Consider the following 20556-nt stretch of genomic DNA (forward strand, 5'->3'; position numbering starts at 1 on the left):
AACATTAATAAACTGCTTGTATGTGTGTGTGTGTGTGTGTGTGTGTGTGTTGTTGTTGCTTTGTGCTTACCACGTGATCTTTGATAGCACTGCTGGCAGTTGAGGAGGCCATTGCGAATTCTGACATCAGTCCCTGTGCTGGTGTCCCCGATCTGACCTTTACAGACCCCACACTGGAACATAAGGTACATGCACAGTTTCATTCACAGATACATACACAGGTACATGGAAAGGTTACATACACAGGTGCATAAACAGGTACGCACACAGAATAATGCTTTTCTGGTACATAGATATGCCGTTTTATCAAATAAAAGTACAAATGATATCTGATAAATAGCTCTGCACTGACAGTGGTGAACAGTAGGAGGCGCTGTGGCTGTCTGCACTAACTGTGGTAAACAGTACGAAGCGATACGGTTCTATGGACCGACAGTGGTAAACAGTAGGAGGTGCTGTGGCTGTCTGCACTGACTATGGTAAACAGTAGGAGGCGCTGTGGTTCTCAGCACTGACTGTGGTAAACAGTAAGAGGCGCTGTGGTTGTCTGCACTGACCTTGAAACACTGTATGTGGAAGTAGAGACTGAGGCTCTCGATGATCATGGCAGCACCTTTACCCAGAGGGTGGGCACAGCTGGAGCACAGCTTCTTCCCACTCACTGACCTGCAGGGGGCGACATTTCAAAGACAACACTGTGATCTCCCTGCTGCAGACAAAGTGAGCGAGGCCTCACTGTGAGGGCAGGGCTCCACGCGTGGGGAGGGGGGAGGGAGTGGGTGCGGTGATGTGGGTGGGGCTGGGCGTGTGTGGGGGTTATGTGGGCGGGGCTGGGTGCGTGTGTGGGGGTGATGTGGGCGGGGCTGGGCATGTGCAGGAGATCCTACCTGTTTGGGGACTGAGGCTGAATGGAAGATGGGCATGCAGGTGATGAGTTTGCTGCTACACTGTCACAAGATCCAGACCTGTAGACAAGTCAGCGCAACATTGAACACGGAACTGTGCAGTCCTCAGGAGGAGAGTGTGCCCATCATCACAAACAACAACAAACACGCCCTGCATTTCACAAACATCAGAACTACAGCCATCACAAACAGCAACAAACACTCCCTGCATTTGTGTCTGTAGCAGTATGTCTGTAGCATTGGTCTGTGTTGTGTTTCTGGAACAGTGTCTGTCACAGTGAATCGGGAATAGTGTGTCTATAGCTGTGTGTCTGTAGCAGTCTATCTGTAGCAATGGTCTGTAGCAGTGTGTCTGTAGCAGTGGTCTAAATTCCAGTGAGTCTGTGGGGACAGTGTGTGACATGTGAAATATTCCTCTGATCAGCACTTACCACCAATATGAGGACACACAGCTGATGTGTACACAGACACACACACACACACACACACACACACAGACACACTCACACACACACACACACACCTCTTAGCTCCTCTAGGCTGTGTCTGCTCTGGGTTCAGGTTGCGATCCAAAGAGGCAGTCTTCTTCTGCACCCCCTCCACCTCCTGCTGTGGGCTCTGGGTCTGTATACTGCTCCAGGGTGTGTCTGCGGCAGGACCAAACACACACACACACACACACACACACACAACTCTACATTAATGATAGCAGTACCAGTGGCATTTCTACATGCTCAATATCTTTGAGAAACACAACAGCATTGTTCCTGGTATGCGGGGAGTACGACAGGGAAGTGTGTGTGGAGTGTGTACAGCGAGGTGTGTGTACAGTGTGTATAGTGGGGAGTGTGTGTAAAGTGAGGAGTGTGTACAGTGAGGAGTGTCTGCAGTGAGGTGTGTGTACAGTGTGTAAAGTGAGGTGTGTGTAAAGTGAGGAGTGTGTACAGTGAGGTGTGTGTACAGTGAGGAGTGTGTAAAGTGTACAGTGAGGTGTGTGTACAGTGAGGAGTGTGTACAGTGAGGTGTGTGTAAAGTGAGGAGTGTGTACAGTAAGGAGTGTGTAAAGTGAGGAGTGTGTACAGTGAGGAGTGTGTGTACAGTGAGGAGTGTGTGTACAGTGAGGAGTGTGTACAGTGAGGAGTGTGTGTAAAGTGAGGAGTGTGTACAGTGAGGAGTGTGTGTACAGTGAGGTCTGTGTACAGCGAGGAGTGTGTACAGTGAGGTGTGTGTACAGTGAGGAGTGTGTACAGTGAGGAGTGTGTACAGTGAGGTGTGTGTACAGTGAGGTGTGTGTACAGTGAGGAGTGTGTACAGTGAGGAGTGTGTACAGTGAGGTGTGTGTACAGTGAGGAGTGTGTACAGTGAGGAGTGTGTACAGTAAGGAGTGTGTGCAAAGTGAGGTCTGTGTACAGTGAGGAGTGTGTGTAAAGTGAGGTGTGTACAGTGAGGAGTGTGTGTACAGTGAGGTGTGTACAGTGAGGAGTGTGTGTACAGTGAGGTGTGTACAGTGAGGAGTGTGTACAGTGTGGAGTGTGTACAGTGAGGTGTGTGTACAGTGAGGAGTGTGTAAAGTGTGCACTGAGGAGTGTGTCTCACTCGGGCTGAAAGGCCGCTGGGGCGTTGTGGTTCCGGCAGGTTCCACAGGGAGGCTCTGGCCGTTCTGCTGAGGAGCTGCGTTCAGCTCCGTCTGGACTGGAGCCTGGAGGAGCGATCTTCTGGGGGCAGCAGGAGAGAGGAGCGGGGGCATGAAAGGGGGCAATAGTAGGAGAGGGGGCAAAAGAAGGGCACGGAGAGAGGCAGGAGAGGGGGCAGCAGCAGGGTGAGAGGGGTAGAGCTGTGTTAGCTTCTTGACAACACAGGTTGCTATAAACATGCATACAGAGTAATTCTGCCATCATCGATGACAGTGTGTGTTTCCTGCACAGTGCGTGTATTGCATAATGTTAGGATGGTTTGAGACAAAGCCCTGCAAACTGTAGAGTGAAACACTGTAAATCACAGATATTGATGACACCTGGTGGTGAAAACTGGAACAGACAGAAACAGCTCCCCTTGAAATGGAGGCGCCACCTAGTTTGTCTTTTTAAAAAAAATGTATTTAAAATATTGTAACCATATAAAAAAAATGTTCTCACAGACATTGAATGAGCAGCCCTGGCCTGATGCTCAAGTTTCCTTAAAATGAGTCAATAAATAAATTAGTCTTCAGTTTGTGCTGGTATTTTCTGCTGAAAATGGAGGCTGCACATACTGGCCGTGTGGGAGTACCTGTCTGTCCCCTGTACGCTGTGGTCCTTCTGTCCCATAACCACTTCCTCTGGGCGTGTCTGTGGGAGAAAGACACACCAGCATAAATGAGAACAGCGCAAAAGAAATTCAGGTGGGGCTGTGGATCTCCAAAGACATCACGCCTGGCACTCCAGTAGTCAGACCCCTCCCACCCCTGGAAGTCTAGCCCCTCCTACTCCAGTAGTCAGACCACTCCCACCCCTCGAAGTCTAGCCCCTCCTAATCCAGTAGTCAGGCCACTCCTACTCCTGGTAGTCTAGCCCCTTCTACTCCAGTAGTCAGGCCACTCCTACTCCTGGTAGTCTAGCCCCTTCTACTCCAGTAGTCAGGCCACTCCTACTCCTGGTAGTCTAGCCCCTCCTACTCCAGTAGTCAGGCCCCTCCCTCACCGCCTGCTTGTCCAGCAGCTCCTGCATTCGCTCCAGGTTGGCTGGCGATGGGAGGATGGCGTCCTGGGGTTTGCCAGGCGGTGGCACGTCCCCCCGGGTGGGTGAGGACATCCTGGAGGAGCGGGGTGTCAGGGGCGCCACCGTCTCTTCCAAAATCCTTCTCTCCTGCAGGGCCACAATAGCCCCCAAAAACATCACTCAATATATCTTTTTTCATTCATTTAAATTTAAGTTTGTCTTTAAATTTAAGAAATCTGTCTTTCCATGTGAAGGAAAAATTACAAATTAAGTCAGAACACTTTCTTCATGATTAACCCACAGTATCACACGAAAACTCTTTGCCCAGAGCAGATAGAGATCACATAAAATAGAACACACAACAGGGAAGCTAATAATTAAAATGCAGCTAATGCTAACGTCTGAAAACAGTGTCCACTAATGCTGCTTAACTGTGAAACCACCTCACTCACTCACCTCCTCGTGATACTTCCTCTCCTCCTCCGCCACCTCCTTCTGCGCCCTCTCCCACTCCCTCCGCAGCTTCTCCTGCTCCTCCTCATACTGCTCCTGTCCCCCCATCACATGACACAGGTCACATGGGCCAAACAGGGAAACAGGCCAATAAACACACACCTGGGCTGGAGGTTTTGAAAAGGGTGGGGTGGGGTAGAGAAGGGCGGGGTGGGGCACGGCAGGGTAGGTCAGGGCGAGGCAGGGCAGGTGAGAGCGGGGTGGGGCGGGGCATTTGAGGTAACGTACCTGAAGCAAGCGCTCCTGCTTCTGCTGCCATCTCTCTTGACGCTTCCGTTCCTCATCAGGGTCCCAAGACCAGTGATCCACCTGCTGAGCCAAATCCAACCCCACACACACACACACGCACACACAAACATACATGCACGCACACACACACACATACACACAGAGACACACACACACACACACACACACACACACAGGTAATTACATTAATATTATACTGAATTACCGTGATGGTTATGAATATAAATTGCATTATGAATATAAGGCCCATGCTTCCTTCATACAAAATACTTCATAAAAAACCAAATGGGAAAACAAGTTAATTGGTTTAAATTTTTTTCATAATTTCTGCACCATTTCATAATTGTGACGAGAGACAGAGGACTGAATGAAACAGATACTTACAGATGAGCTGTCTTTCTCCACGCCCTCTGTGAAAGACAAACAGCAGAACTAGCATTAATCACACTCTGGATTGTGTAAACTATTTTTCGAATCCATTTAAAGACGTCACACTTGAGCCCTCTTCGTACAAATACGTCACAAGGAAACTATTTATTTGAGGTGCTACTTTGACTGAAACAAATATCACCTATACGGTTGTAAGGGAAATCTGAAGAAGCGTTTAAAGTAAAGAACTATTCTGCAAAAAGTCTGTGAGAAGTGGCAGTTACCTGGCAACGGTGGAGACCAAGGCGAGGGGGCGTTTCCCTCTGTGGGCTCAAATACGCTCTTTTTCGGGGGACTGAGGACCGGTCCATCTCCACTCCGAGCCAGATCCAGGGACCTGTTACTCTGTGAGAGGCACAGGTCAGTGTCCAGCGGATCCCACATGATCCCAGATCCCCAAAGGAATCTTTCATTCTGTTGTGATTTCTTCACCAAGGAAGTAATGTTCCACAAGGTCAGCAACACATCACAGTGTGACACACTGTAAACTTTCAGAAACTGAGCAACAGCAGCATACAAGAGAGGAACAGGCAACACACAGGTGCAGCACAGGTGTGTGTGTGTTTCTGCGTATGTGTGTGAGTGCGTGTATGTGTGTGTGTGTCTGAGCTGTGTGTACGTGTGTATAATCTGCAGTCCTTACTGTGGGCAGGGTCCTGGGGTGTGTGGGCGGGGCTTCCTGCTCAGGGTGACTGGGAGGCGTGTCCTTCCTCTGGGCGGTAGGAGGCTGTACTGGGGAGAGAGACTCCGCCCTAACGCCCTGCACACTGGCCTCCACTCTGCTGCACGGCTCCCCCGTCTCTCCATTAACCCGCACCATCCCGTCAGCCTGCAAACACACACACATCCTGTCAGCATGTCACACACACACACACACACACACACACACACACACACACATCCCATTCAACCTGCAGGACGTACACACACACGCACACACACTCCTGCACACCCACACGCACAGACCACAGGTTGCATATTTTTTTTATTGCCCATTACCACACACTCGGGCTTCACCTTGACTGACTTTACGCTCATCTGTGCGCTTGTGGGCTGGACGTACGGTTTGGGACTCAGAAGAGGCACAGGCTTGCTGTGGGAGGCGCGGGTAGGGGCGTGGCTGGGGGCGTGCTCCAGGGAGTAGGCCTGTACTGCTGGGGCCTTAGTCTGAGTTTGGGGGCCCACTGTTACAGTCTCCAGTGTGGCGCAGAACTTGGGCGTCAGGGCAGTGGTCACGGTGCAGGAGTCTGTGGTCTGGGAAGGGGCGGGGCCAGAAGAGGGGGAGGGGCCAGGCGACGGGGCAAAGCCTGTAGAGGGGGAGGGGCCAGGCGACAGGGTGGGGCCTGGCGCGGGGGAGGGGCCAGTCGACGGGGCAAAGCCTGTAGAGGGGGAGGGGCCAGGCGACAGGGTGGGGCCTGTTGAGGGGGAGGGGCCAGGCGACGGGGCTGGGCCTGATGCGGGGGAGGGGCCAGGTGACGGGGTGGGGCCTGACGCAGGGGAGGGGCCAGTCAACGGGGCGGGGCCTGAAGGGCGGGAGGGGCCAGGTGATGGGGCGGGGCCTGTTGAGGGGGAGGGGCCAGGCGACGGGGCGGAGCCTGACACGGGGGAGGGGCCAGGCGACGGGGCGGGGCCAGTCCCAGCGGGGTCCGTGGCTTTGGGCAGCTGCAGCTTCTCCAGGACGGCCTCGCTGATGGTGTAGCGCAGGGCGTAGCGGTGCAGCACGGACGCGGCCTCCTCGGGGGTGCGAGCGCTACGGTACGCCTCACGCAGCTCCTGCTCTCTGCGCTCCCTGGGGAGAGGAATACGACCACAGTCAGACCACAGCCATGAGCAGACCCAGACTGCATTCACACAGAGACTGGGGTCTGACCGAGACTGCATTTAAACAGAGACTACAGGCCGAATGAGACTACATTTACATAGAGACTAAGGCCTGACTGAGACCGCATTCACACAGAGATTAGGGTCAAACACCCACACACACACACACACACACACACACAGTGAGAGGGGCACTATATGCCGTTTTCTCATACTTTTCCTCCACAATCTCCTTGTAGGTCTTGATGCTCTTTCTCCGCTGGGACGCGCTATCGTCCCCGCCCATCAGCTTCTCCATCTTTTTCCTCTCTTCCTCCTTCTTTATCAGGTCCTGAGCAGCAGTCCTCCTGCGGTTCTTCCAGCGTGCCAGGTCCTGCCATTCCAGAAACACGGACCCCGCCAGTCACACCTGAACATCTCACGTGCCTCTGCTTACACACCCTATCACAGTTAAAGGAACATCTCTCACATTCAATCTGGCATATCTTCTTAATTTCTGCACAGTAAGTCCTAACAGTTCTAATATATATATATATCTGCAAACAGAACATGTATTTGTTACACACTGAAAGTCTTTCAGACCCCACGTCTAATCCCATGTTGTGTGTGTTTCTCTAGGTTATAACACAGTGGCTTTTGGGGCGATGGCGCCCTCTTGTGGCGCACTCACGTCCTGCCACTGGTTCTCGTCCTCCCTGTGCTTGTTGTACTGGTTGTGCATGAGCTCCTGCCGTGTGTCGCCGAGCGGCTGGGCCTCGTCCTCGCAGCGCATGTCGGTCATGCTCACGCTCCTGGAAACAGGAAACGGGACACGGGAAACAGGAAACGGTCACATTCACATACACTCTGAGGTGGGGTGGGGGGCGGGGCACAGTCATCTGGGAAACCACCCATTTGTTGTTGAGAAATGACAATACAGAAATAATACTTAATTCATACATTTCTGCATTTTCAACGGCAGGCGATAGACCAGAATAAAAGAGGAAACCGATAAAATGGAAATGTTGAGCTTAGAGCACAGAGCTTAACAAGGAATAAGACGTTCCAGCCAGGGGCACCTCACTGTTCGTGGATGTTCAATGAATATTACTTAACAAATAAATTATTTTAATAAATGACATAAGTGCCCTCATTTATCTGCAAATGTAAAAATGTTATCTGCACCAAAGAACCAACCAGGAGCCTGAGGAGAATATGCATTTCTGAACTTTCACTGTAATATGAAACTCAGCAGAGCCCAGCCCAGCAAAGAAGTCCTGCCACTCACATAAAATATCTGCATTAGGATCACATTACACGAGTGGGTATTTACATCAGCATATATCCTGCAAAGAAGTCCTGCCACTCACATAAAATATCTGCATTAGGATCATTTTACACGTCCACCAGCATATATCCATAAGTGGACATCATTCATGGGAATTCTGGAGGAGCGGCTGATAAAGATGCTGTGGTATGGAGTAAGGTAGTGCAGCATGGGGGTTAAGGCACATATTACACAACAGAGACGCATGGATGCATTTCGCGCTCCGCAGCAGAGAGAGTAAATAAAGTGAGCGGTTTGTTTACAGGAGAGGTTAGATGCTGGCATAGCTGTGGATGAGACTGCGTGGGGAAGAGGACTCAAACACGGGGTTAAATCTGCAGAGGAGAACTCAGAGACACACAGGTCCTGGGGAAGAGGGTCCAGGTGTAGGGATGACACCTGGGCAGGAGAGCTGTTAGCCTGCTAGGGTAAAAGCTAATGGTCTTCCCAGCATAGATGCTTCCTACAGTAAGCATGGCACATTCAATATACATACAGGCAGATCCAGCAGTAAATAAGACCTAGGGTGAAACAATTCCTGAACAACACAGTGAGACTCACAGAATGAGACTCTCAGAATGAAACTCACAGAATCAGACTCAGAATGCGCTGTACCGTTATCGTTAGTAAGCAAAACACATGAAGTTATACTGCCATTAGACTGGGTTTAAAAGTTGTACAACTGGTCTGTTGCTCTGTATGCATCTAGTTCAACAGGACAAGGAGTCAAACAGTATAAAATAAGTGGGAATACTGATGCCATCCACAATCTATTCTCCAAAAACCAAAATAAGTAAACGCACATGCTGTATATAAATAAGCATTAATACGCAAATCAAGTGCATTTTTAGTATCCGTGCAGAATAAATGGGATGAAAAACTGATTCAGTTTGTTCATTTTTTCATTCTTTCATTCACAGTATGATCCTCCTAACTCCAGGCCTGCCTCACACTGCTGCGTAGAAAAAAAATTCTCTTTTTAGAAATCTAGTCCATATTCCATTACCAGCATAAGAACAAGGTCAGTGAAAGCCAGCTTGGGTGGAAGAGAGATATTAGCATGTAGCATTCGCTGCCTTTAAAAGACTTGGGTTCTGGGCGAGGCTTAAACACGTAGACGCTACCATAAACACCATAGAAATCACAGGGTCTTAGGATGGGGGGTCTCACATTGGGGGGAGGTCATCATCATCATCTAACCAGGAGGGTCTTCGGTACGGCTTGACCGGCTGCACCCCAGCCTGGCCCTGCTGGGTGCTGGAGGGGGGCAGGGGGGGTGCGGAGGTGGCGCCGGTGTGTTTTGGGGAGAGGGTGTGGGGCGCAAGTTTGGGGGTGACGGTGTCAGTGCCTCGGCAGGCCACCAGAGGGCGCTGCTCCCCCCCGGCATCGGGACTCTCCCCGGGCGCGCCGGCCGCAGGGATCGTCATGGTGACGGAGGCTGTCGTGGTAGCCGTTGTCCTGGCAGCAGCTGTGACGGGTGGGCGGTATAGTTCTGCCGAGAAGGTGCTTGAGCTACTGCCAAGAAAATGACTCAGTTACACATGGGTGGGTGGGGGGGGGGCAGTTGGGGGGTTGGGCGTTTGGTGGGAGGAGGGGGTTAGCTAGGGAAGTAGGCTGCACATTTAAGATATACGCAGGAAAAACAAGAAATTAAAAAAATATTCAAATAGCCAACTATAAGAAAACAGCGGATTGCACAAACAAAACAGTCATGTATGTTCATCCGTATGTCCCCCCATAAAAGAAAACAGAAAAAAAAATAATTGACAGAAAATTGAACTAAAATTGGCATTGGCAGCTATGGCATTGGCATTGGCAGCTATGGTTTCATTTGTGAGTGGACCTTCAATTCCACAAAAAATTTCAGGGAAGAGATTACAGCAAAAAAACAGCATTCATTCTTTTAGTTGAATCAGTGTTCAAGAAAACCTAAAGAGCCAATGAGACCTGCATCACAGAAACGACTTGCTTACATCAACAGTCCCATACACACCTCAACATGCACTGCCCCACAAACGAAAACACAGAATTTAAAGAGGAGCCATTTCCTCTGACCTGTGCGTGTCTTGCTCTGGCTTTGCGGGACTGATGGACGGAGACAAGGGGTTGGAGGCGGGCGTAGGTGTAGATTTGAATTTCACAGATCCGGGCACAGGTAAGAAAAGGTTAAAGGTTGACGTAACATTGCCGACTGGCGCTTTCTGGAACTTTCCGGTCCTGCGAGCATGCATGTCATCTTTCTCCAAATCTGGAAGGCCCTCTTCTTTATAATCAGCATCATCATCGCCACGGTCGTCAGGACTGTCCAGGCAGGCAGCGGTCACGTGGACCACCTCTGCTACTCCAGGAACAGGTGCGGCAGAGGCAACCACATATTTCGGGGGGTCCGGGTGATTGCGCTTGATTTTCTGGGTGTCTGAGTGATGATGCTCTGTTTTCCGGGGTCCTGGGAGATGCAGCATTACGTTCTGGGTTTCTGGGTGATGAAACGTTGACGTGGCAACACTATGGAACGACATACCAAGGACAGTGAGCCAAAGACTGGAACACGAGGCACGCCCATCACTCTTTTTCCACCATGCAAAAACACCCCAAAAAAAAAAGGCTTGACAGACCAGTCTCGGGTGTTTATCACGAGATAGTTTACGTTGGAAGTTTAGATCACTCTCACCTTAAGCAAATTCTTTGTATGAGAAGCTTGAAAATGATTACAGTATTATTAAGCAACGCACTTAAGATCACAGTCTAAATGATCAGCTGCTGGAGACCACACAAGGGCAAGGCCGAAATGTGACACCTTCAGCTCAGCGCCTTTATAAAACTCACAGGTTCATTTATGCGACGCACCAGTGACTCGCAACACTGCCGTCCTACCACTAAACTAGCCACATCGAAAAGAGATTCCTCATTTACCTGTACATCAACTGAACATGCTCTCCTCCACAAAGCCAGTCTGATTAATCACTGCACTCCACCACACGCGTTAATGACGAGCACGTGTATGAACGTCGTCTCATCCCACCTGAGCTCCTGTCTGGCTTTGGGTCTCCTGGTGTTCATCTTCCCCCAACTTTTAGAGCTATCCGTGAAAGGCTCTCTCTCTGAGTCATCTGGCAGGGCTTCTGTCCCGGCTTTGTGGGTGTCTGGCAGGGGCTCTGTCTTGGTTTTAGGGGTATCTGGCAGCGCCTCTGTCTTGGTTTTGCGAGTATCTAGTAGGGCCTCTGTCCTGGTTTTGCGAGTATCTAGTAGGGCCTCTGTCCTGGTTTTAGGGGTGCCTGACAGGGCCTCTGTCCTGGTTTTAGGGGTGTCTGACAGGGCCTCAGCCTTGGTTTTAGGGGTGTCTGACAGGGCCTCAGCCCTGGTATTGGGGGAAACTAGCAGGACCCCCCTGTGGGACACCGGCTGTGGAAGGAATCTGCTGAAGGAGGGGCCCCCACTCTGCTTCTGGAAAGCCCCAGTCCTTCGTGCCAGCATGTCATCTTTCTCCAGGTCAGGCTGCTTTCCCTCCCTCTCTCCAGCCTCTTCGTCCTCCTCCTCTTCCTCCTCACGCTCTCTGTAGTGGGCCAGCTTCTGGTCCAGAGCCTCGTTCTCCCGGTAGGCCAGCTCGTAGGGTGAGGTTAGGTCTGGTCCGCCTCCTGCAGCTTGCAGGTAGGCCAGCTCCCTGTCGCTCAGCCCAGCACTGCAGACCACCGTGGGCCACAGCCAGAGAGGGAACACGGACAAAGTGAGAGACTGACCATGCAGACAGACTGAGGGACGGACGTCTGCACACAGCCGTTCGGTCACCATCACAACAAGCATCACCTGCTGCCAACTCACAACGAGCATCACCTGCCACCAATTCATACGAAGCACCATCACAAATTCACTAACTTCAAAAGTAAATCAAGCGATGCAAAATGCAAAAGGCAGAAATAAAATGGTATTACAATGGTATTACCGATGCCAGTACAGTTTTGGTTTTGCATTTTTGGAGTGTGGGGACCAGTTGACCTCAGTGATAACACACATGACATGCTCAATCTAGAGAGAAACAGCACTGGATATGAGAGGGATCTATACGGCACAACAGTCAGGGAAGATGCTGCACATACAACAGAGCAGTCAGATAAGTTGCTGCATGTACAACAGAACAGTCAGGCAAGATGTTGCATGTACCGCAGAGCAGTCAGGTAAGATGCTGCATGTACCGCAGAACAGGCAGGTAAGATGCTGCATGTACCGCAGAAAAGGCAGGTAAGATGCTGCATGTCCAACAGAACAGTCAGGTAAGATGCTGCAATGACCGCAGAACAGGCAGGTAAGATGCTGCATGTACCGCATAACAGGCAGGTAAGATGCTGCATGTACCACAGAACAGGCAGGTAAGATGCCGCATGTACAAGAGAACAGTCAGGTAAGATGCTGCATGTACAGTGCATGTGCAGCAGAACAGTCAGGTAAGATGCTGCATTTACAGCAGAACAGGCAGGTAAGATGCAGCATGTACGGTCAAGTCAAGCACAGCCCATTCTGCCAGGATTGGTCAGTGCAACAGGGAACAGCACAGGCCTACAGAACATGACACAATTGTGCCAGAGAAAGAACGTGTCACAATGCAGAGGATTCACTGCAAATAGAGGACTCGGTTCCAGAGCGCGCACCTATGTGCCTGCGTGCATGTCTGTGTGCATGGATATGTGGGTCTATGTGCATGTGTGCATCATGCATATGAGACTGCATGCATGCATGCATGCATATGTGCATCTGTGTGCATGTATACAGGTGTGTGCATTCATCTACACCAGAGCAGTCAGGTAAGATGCTTTATGCACGTACACACAGTCACAGCTCAGTCTGCCAGGGTTGGTCAGTGCAACTGTTACCAGCACAGGACAGCAGAACATGACACAATTATGCCAATCATGCATTTGTGTATGCATACGTGTCTGTGTGCATGCATGGGTGTGCATGCATATTTGCATTTGTGTGTGCATAAGTGCACCGGTGTGCATGTATATTTGTGTGTGCATGCATGTGTGAATGCCTAAGTGTCTGTGCACGCATGTGTCTGTGTGCATACATACATACTGCTCTGTGTGCATGCATGTGTGCCCAATGGTGTTTGTGTGCATGTTTGCATGCCTGTGACGGTGTATACGTGCATACAGGTCTGTTTTCATGAGTGTGTGCACATCTATATCTATGTGTGTGCATGCATACATGCATGTCTGCATGCATATGTGAATGTGTATGTTTGTGTGCATACAGGTCTGTTTGCATATGCATGCGCACATGCACCATAGCCCAGCACAGCACATGTTGGCCGTACCTGGCCGGCCTCTCAGTCAGCTGGGAGCTCAGGCCAATAGTGGGCGTGGCCACAGCGGCTGAGGCGAGGAGGCGGCGGAGGGTCTGGGCCTCGCTCCCCGGCCCCGCCCACTCCTCCTCCTCCTCCTGCCCCGGCCGCGCAATGCTCAGCCTCTCCCAGCACTTCTGGTCCATCTCGGTCACGGGGCCGAAGTGCACGAAGCGCTGCCGGCCAGCGGGGGCGCTGCTGCGCTGGGCGCGGACCCGACGCGTCGCCAGGTCGTCCTGCTCCGCGGTCTCGGCCCGGATGGCGGGGGGCAGGGTGCCCTTTTCCAGGCAGGCCTGGCAAACAGGGGGCTCCTCGCTGCACCCCCACAGCAGCACAGGGGGAGGGGGGTGGGGCACAGGGCAGGCAAATTCAGCATTAATGCCCACCCAGTGCTTCACCCCGTCAACATAATTTACATTTGACTGAAAACCCTTACAAGGCAGGTTTACGAAATGCTTGGAACTTCCTATCAAAGACTTTCACAGGGTTTCATTTTCCAGCAAAACGCTGTGCAAGAGAAGCATTTTTGTGAAAAAATAAGAGCAATGACTGAATACTGCTGACGGATGGGGCGTCACGGCTGGCCCACTAATATCTCTGGTATGCGGCGCTAGCACATAGCCTTTTGGCCAACAACCAGAACTGCCGGAAACATTCATTCTGCCACATCGAGCAGCCATTGTTAACGGAGACACAGCACAGAAGCATGTCACCTTCCAGCGACATTGGAATCAGTGGTCTCCTTGGCAGCAGTCTCCCTGACAGTGGTCTCCTTGACAGCAGTCTCCTTGGCAGCCAAAGGCTGGGGAAAGGCTGCAGAAATCGCTCTCCGGAGACATCAAAGCCACGGCCGACCAATAATTACGCTTAGCCAAACAAAATCCCACTGCAACACCCAGACTCTGCTCTACTGCAAAATCCCACTGCAACACCCAGACACCGCTCTACTGCAAAATCCCACTGCAACACCCAGACCCTGCTCTACTGCAAAATCCCACTGCAACACCCAGACTCCACTCTACTGCAAAATCCCACTGCAACACCCAGACACTGCTCTACTGCAAAATCCCACTGCAACCCCCAGACTCCGCTCTACTGCAAAATCCCACTGCAACACCCAGACACCGCTCTACCTGCAAAATCCCACTGCAACCCCCAGACACCGCTCTACCTGCAAAATCCCACTGCAACCCCCAGACACTGCTCTACTGCAAAATCCCACTGCAACCCCCAGACTCCGCTCTACTGCAAAATCCCACTGCAACCCCCAGACACTGCTCTACTGCAAAATCCCACTGCAACACCCAGACACTGCTCTACTGCAAAATCCCACTGCAACCCCCAGACTCCGCTCTACTGCAAAATCCCACTGCAACACCCAGACACCGCTCTACTGCAAACTCCCACTGCAACACCCAGACTCCGCTCTACTGCAAAATCCCACTGCAACACCCAGACACCGCTCTACTGCAAACTCCCACTGCAACACCCAGACACTGCTCTACTGCAAAATCCCACTGCAACCCCCAGACACTGCTCTACTGCAAAATCCCACTGCAACCCCCAGACACTGCTCTACTGCAAACTCCCACTGCAACCCCCAGACTCCGCTCTACCTGCATCTGCTGTTTTACCTGTTCCTGCTGCTCTTCCTGTGTCTGCTGTTCTACCTGTGTCTGATGTTCTACCTGTGTCTGCTGCTCTACCTGTGTCTGCTGTTCTACCTGTGTCTGCTGCTCTACCAGTGCTCTACAGTAATTAGGCTGCACAGGCCTGTCTGGGAGTTCTGGGCTGTTGGCAGGGTCAGGGGATTTGGGGAGTTTGGGAGTATTGGCAGGTTTGGAAGTCCTGACGTGTTTTGGGGCACTGGGGGCTTTGGGAGTGCTGGGGGGTTTGGGGTGCTGGGGGGTTTGGGGGCACTAGGTGGTTTGGGGGCTCTGGGGGGTTTGGGGGCACTGGGGGGTTTGGGGTGCTGGGGGGTTTGGGGGCACTGGGGGGTTTGGGGCGCTGGGGGCTTTGGGGCACTGGGGGGTTTGGGGTGCTGGGGGGTTTGGGGGCACTGGGGGGTTTGGGGTGCTGGGGGGTTTGGGGGCACTGGGGGGTTTGGGGTGATGGGGGGTTTAGGGGCACTGGGGGGTTTGGGGCACTGGCGAGTTTGGGGGCATTGGGAGTTTTGGGGCGCTGGTGTGGCAGGGTGGGGTCGCACCTGGGCTCGGTGGTCATCTTGAGGCGCTGCCACTTCTCCAGGTCGGACGGGGTGATGGAGGCCTGCACAAAGGTCTGCAGGGGGTCTCTGAGGGGGAGGGGCCTGCTTTGGATTCTCCTGCGGGACAGATCGTCCTTCTCCACGTTGGGGAGGGCCTGGGGGGCGACCGCCTGCCCCACTTCCTCCTGCTCCTCCTTCTCTTTACGGGGGGCAGCGTGGGACGTCTCAGGGGGAGGGGTCTCACTACGGCACACGTGAGGGCAAACGAGTCCTTCTGCTTAAAACAGTGAGGGGTCACCGTGGCAACCATGCAGGCCACAAGCAAAGCCGATGGCATCAGGAAGCAATATTATATTAAATGATATAATATTTATTATGCTTCAAACAGGTCCTGGTAGCGATATTACAGGACACCGCTATAATATATAAATATATATATATATATATATATATATATAATACAGCCATATTATGCTTGACGCACATATAGAAAGTATATATGTTTCAGAAAAAAAATAAAAATTTACACGGTTCATCTCACCTCCCAGCACCTGGGAGAGAAAGGCAGATTTCTTTCAGGCCTCATCAAGGTGTTAATTGTAATGACTACCCATCGCCAAGGCGTTAAAGCTCAAAAATTTCACTCTCAGTAATCCCTACTTGTGTTGTTTGTGGTTTCTGAATCTAGGCCTTTTTTCCTTCTGTACATATTGTAAGTCACTTCGGAGGACAGCTTCGGCTAAATGCCTAAAACGTAAAATGCAAATGTGATTATGATCTAAAGCAGTGGTAACCGACCCGGTTACTGGAAATCTCCCATCCTCTAGGATTGAACTCTAGACATCTTGTTGAGCTGCTAATTAGTAGAATCAGGGGTGCCAAATTAGGGTTGAAATGAAAGCCTACAGGATGGTAGATCTTCAGAAACAGGGATGGTTATCACTGGTCTAAAGTATTTTGCCACACACCAATATGGGGGTTTTAACAAGCTGACCACTTGAGCAATGGGAGACACTTTCCACAGGAGTACAAGAGTCCAAATGCTGCAACTGCCACTGAGTAATGCATAAAGCACAGCAGGCCAAACCATTCCAGTGTGACCCCCAGAAACCAGGAGAGCTCAGACTCCCTGCAAATAATACAACCCAGTCTTCTCTGCCATACAACCAGATCGCTGGGCTTTCCAAGACATTTACCACGACGAGCCCAAACAGCACAGACGCACGGAAACGGGAAAGAACAAACACCGGCCATTTTAAACCAGAAAAACGCACCTCTTTTTTTTTTACAATTGTCTGGTGTTTCCATTTTCACAGAAGAAGAGGGAAATCTGAACACAGTGCTCCAAACAAAAAGTGATCATTTAACTTAAACAGGTTCTCAGCACGCGTCTTTAGTCTTCATTTCACAATACGACGCGCAGACACGGCACCTTAAGCCAGAAACTTGTTGGGAGTGCGTTTGTCCTCTCTTGCTGTTTTATCACAAGCGCAACACTGGAAAGTGCTCCCCGTGGGAAAGCGTGTGGGTGTGTGTTCACTAGAAGTGCATTATGGGATACAGTCACTGTGGAGCAAGGAGGCACCTGGGCTCGGTGGTCATCTTGAGGCGCTGCCACTTCTCCAGGTCGGACGGGGTGATGGAGGCCTGCACAAAGGTCTGCAGGGGGTCTCTGAGGGGGAGGGGCCTGCTTTGGACTCTCCTGCGGGACAGATCGTCCTTCTCCACGTTGGGGAGGGCCTGGGGGGCGACCCCCAGCCCCACTTCCTCCTGCTCCTCCTTCTCTTTACGGGGGGTGGTGGGGGCCTCACTTTCACTGGGGTGTAGAGCATGCACACACACACATATACACCCACGCATACACACACACACACGTACACACACACACATACATGCACACAAACACACGCGCACACACACACACACGTACGCACACACAAACACACACACACACACACACACATACACGTACACACAGCACAATGCAAGGCAAACAAAGACAGCGGTGGGGAAAACACAAAAGGAGAGAAAGAGCAAAGAAAAATAAAATGCATAAGAACAGACACAGCAGGAGGGAAGAGTTTAACAGGTGAAACAGGACGAAAGCAGTGAGAGCAGGGCGAAAGCAAGCAACGACCAATCAGGGAGTCCCTTCCACACGCGAGCACCGCCCACGAGCTGTCCATCACAGGCAAACCCAGGCCGCAGCTGGACCCCACCTCACAGAGCCACTGGTACAGAACGGGTGTGGTTCATTCGGTGTCCCCCAGGTTAAAGCACAGCACAGAAACCCTGGTGCAGTATGGGTGAGCTTCATTCACTGTCGTCCATGTTAAAGCACAGCACAGAAACCCTGGTGCAGTATGGGTGAGCTTCAATCACTGTCCTCCATGTTAAAGCACAGCAGAAATGCATCCAACACCTGAGTCAGGGCTGCAGGCTCGAGCAGACAGGAGGTCTCAGGGGTGTTTAGTGGTGTTTAGAGTCAGTTCCCGCACACGCCGTTCCGTTAGAAAACGCATGCCATGCGGTCCGCGCGCGTGAGAGAGCCGCCGCCCCCACGCCGCGCCGCGCCGGTGGCTGACCTGTGCGCCGCCTGCTGCCACGCCCGCCGGATCCCCTCCCACTCCTCCCGGTCCCGCCCGCTGCAGGCCGAGGGCAGGAAGTGTTGCACCCTGGGAGCGTTCCGGCTCGCCCTGGCCCTGCGGGAGGCCAGGTCGTCCTTCTGCACGTCCGGCAGCCGGCGCCCTTCCTCCCCCTCCTCTTCCTCGGAGTCCCAGGCGTGCTCCGGCTGCAGCTTCAGGAACTCGTTGTCCTTGCGCAGGACGATGCTGGGGACGGGGGGCGGGGCTTCCTCCCTTGGCTCCTCCCCCGCAACGTGTCTCAGGCTGGAGCGTTAAAACAAGCTGCTTTAACATCGCCATGACAACCGGCTCCAGAGAACGCGCCTCCAGCATTACTGCAACTCACATACAGTCTCTCTCACATCTCTCTCTCTCGCTCACACACACACAAACACACACACACATACAGAAATGGAGCATCGCTAGACAAGCCCTTTCTTAGAGATTACGAGAATCATTACTGCCCACATTCAAACCACAGTTATTACTATCCACATTGAAATCATACTCATTACTGCCCACATTCACACCACAATCGTTACTATCCACATTCAAGCTCAAATCATTACTACCCACATTCAAACCACAAATCATTACTGTCCACATTCAAACAGAGCAATAAGCACCTACACAATCTCTAATGTGATACTAAGCCAAGTCTGGATTAGAAAAGGCACCGCCTGAGATGCATCTTATAATGATGTGGTATTTTAGGCAGACATATTTATGTTAAACTACAGCACATGCACCTCAAGCACGTGAATATCCATCAACTCAGGGCTGAGCGATAAGCCATATCGATGATTATTGAGAGGTTTCCTAAGCATATTAACAATCATCGCCATTATTCAGTATATCAGCTTTCTATAGTCTTTTTCTCTTTAATTATACCTGATACGACAGTAAACATCCAAACTTCAGAGGCCACCTGAAAAGCTTCCAGGATAAAAACATCACCACTGATATCTATCAGATGTTGATAAGGAGCAGGTGGTACAGCCTCCATGTGATCACGTGATGTGTTTTTGTCACAAGCTGCAAGGCCTGTACCATTGCCAGTGTCACATGGCGCACTCAAACTCACGCTCAAGCAGAAAACACGCTTTTAGCAAGCTGGAGTAAAAGCTACACGTGACCTGCAGACACGGATGGCGTGAGGGGGGTTAAGGGGGTGTGGGTTTGGGGGGGTTCAGACGTGGGCTCTCGCGTGGGGTTAGCAAAGCCAGTTTAACTCCAGTGTCAGCTGACCTGCTGTAGCGGACGGTAGCAGGAAGTACGCGGATCCCCGCCTTCTCCAGCTTCTGCATCCTGCGCACTTCCTGCTCCTCTTGCCCCTCCCACGGGCCTGGCTCTGCCCGGCTCTCCCCGCCCCAGGTGACCGTTTTCTGCCGGACGTGTCCCGCCTCTATCTTTGGCCCCACCAGCCTCTTAAACGGGACCTGACCCTCCTTCAACACAGAACCCTCCTCCAGGATGGTCTCAGGGTGGCTGGGGAGGTCACATGATGCAGATCACATGGTGCACATGGTACACAGCAGAGACAGAGACAGGGCCTCCCTGACTAAAACAGCAGAGGGAGAGGCAGGGCCTCCATGACTAAAACAGCAGTGACAGCGACAGGGCCTCCCTGACTAAAACAGCAGAGACAGAGGCAGGGCCTCCCTGACTAAAACAGCAGAGACAGAGACAGGGCTTCCCTGACCAAAACAGCGGGGACAGAGACAGGGCCTCACTGACTAAAACAGTGGAGACAGAGATAGGGCCTCCTCGACTAAAACAGCAGAGACACAGAAAGGGCCTCCCTGACTAAAACTGCAGAGACAGAGACGGGGCCTCCTTGACTGAAACAGGTAGAGACAGCGACAGGGCCTCACTGACTAAAACAGCAGACACAGCAACAGGGCCTCACTGACTAAAACAGCAGAGACAGGGCCTCCCTGACTAAAACAGCAGAGACAAAGACAGGGTCTCCGTGACTAAAACAGCAGAGACAGAGACAGGGCCTCTCTGACTAAAACAGCAGAGGGAGAGACAGGGCCTCCCCGATTAAAACAGCAGGAGAGACAGGCACATAATGGCAACCTTGTTTATACCTCCAATATATTTACACAGCTAACACAGGCCACGTGAGTGCAGTACTTGCCACACAGCCATGATACCAGTGCCACACTGGCATATGAACACATCCCACCCCACCCCACCCCCCACCAGCGCCACACTGTGGTGTGATCACACACCCCACTCCCCGCCCCCCCAGCTTCACACTGGTGTATAATCACGTATAATCGCACCCGCCCCGACAATGCCTCACCATAACTCAATAGAGGAGACAGGTGGGGGAACAGCTGTGTGTACAGAGATGGGGTGTCTTGTTCCGCGTCTTTTTCCTTACAGACTTCACACACAACCTTTCCCAATTTCCAACAATCAAGGATGCAATTGGACAAATTAAACAGTTGGTTGACATGA

At 51.7% G+C, this 20556-nt stretch overlaps 1 protein-coding gene across 1 annotated transcript in view; it reads right to left on the reverse strand.

Moving 5' to 3' along the window:
• LOC118227492 overlaps positions 1 to 20556 on the reverse strand; it is a 39287-nt gene that overhangs the window by 2654 nt on the left and 16077 nt on the right. Inside the window, exons 9-32 of the mRNA XM_035418012.1 lie at positions 19336 to 19575; positions 18049 to 18351; positions 17049 to 17279; positions 15464 to 15706; positions 13231 to 13572; positions 10885 to 11598; positions 10767 to 10795; positions 9975 to 10590; positions 9090 to 9434; positions 7284 to 7404; positions 6829 to 6986; positions 5810 to 6581; positions 5436 to 5621; positions 5017 to 5137; positions 4748 to 4773; positions 4343 to 4426; positions 4058 to 4150; positions 3584 to 3748; positions 3174 to 3232; positions 2502 to 2620; positions 1429 to 1552; positions 888 to 965; positions 558 to 666; positions 71 to 173 (exon numbers count right to left, since the gene is read on the reverse strand). Coding sequence (XP_035273903.1) covers positions 71 to 173; positions 558 to 666; positions 888 to 965; positions 1429 to 1552; positions 2502 to 2620; positions 3174 to 3232; positions 3584 to 3748; positions 4058 to 4150; positions 4343 to 4426; positions 4748 to 4773; positions 5017 to 5137; positions 5436 to 5621; positions 5810 to 6581; positions 6829 to 6986; positions 7284 to 7404; positions 9090 to 9434; positions 9975 to 10590; positions 10767 to 10795; positions 10885 to 11598; positions 13231 to 13572; positions 15464 to 15706; positions 17049 to 17279; positions 18049 to 18351; positions 19336 to 19575 — 5381 coding nt within the window. The remainder of the gene's footprint in view (positions 1 to 70; positions 174 to 557; positions 667 to 887; positions 966 to 1428; positions 1553 to 2501; positions 2621 to 3173; positions 3233 to 3583; positions 3749 to 4057; positions 4151 to 4342; positions 4427 to 4747; positions 4774 to 5016; positions 5138 to 5435; positions 5622 to 5809; positions 6582 to 6828; positions 6987 to 7283; positions 7405 to 9089; positions 9435 to 9974; positions 10591 to 10766; positions 10796 to 10884; positions 11599 to 13230; positions 13573 to 15463; positions 15707 to 17048; positions 17280 to 18048; positions 18352 to 19335; positions 19576 to 20556) is intronic.

This window comes from Anguilla anguilla, chromosome 5 (genome assembly GCF_013347855.1).
Source record: "Anguilla anguilla isolate fAngAng1 chromosome 5, fAngAng1.pri, whole genome shotgun sequence".
NCBI lineage: Eukaryota > Metazoa > Chordata > Actinopteri > Anguilliformes > Anguillidae > Anguilla > Anguilla anguilla.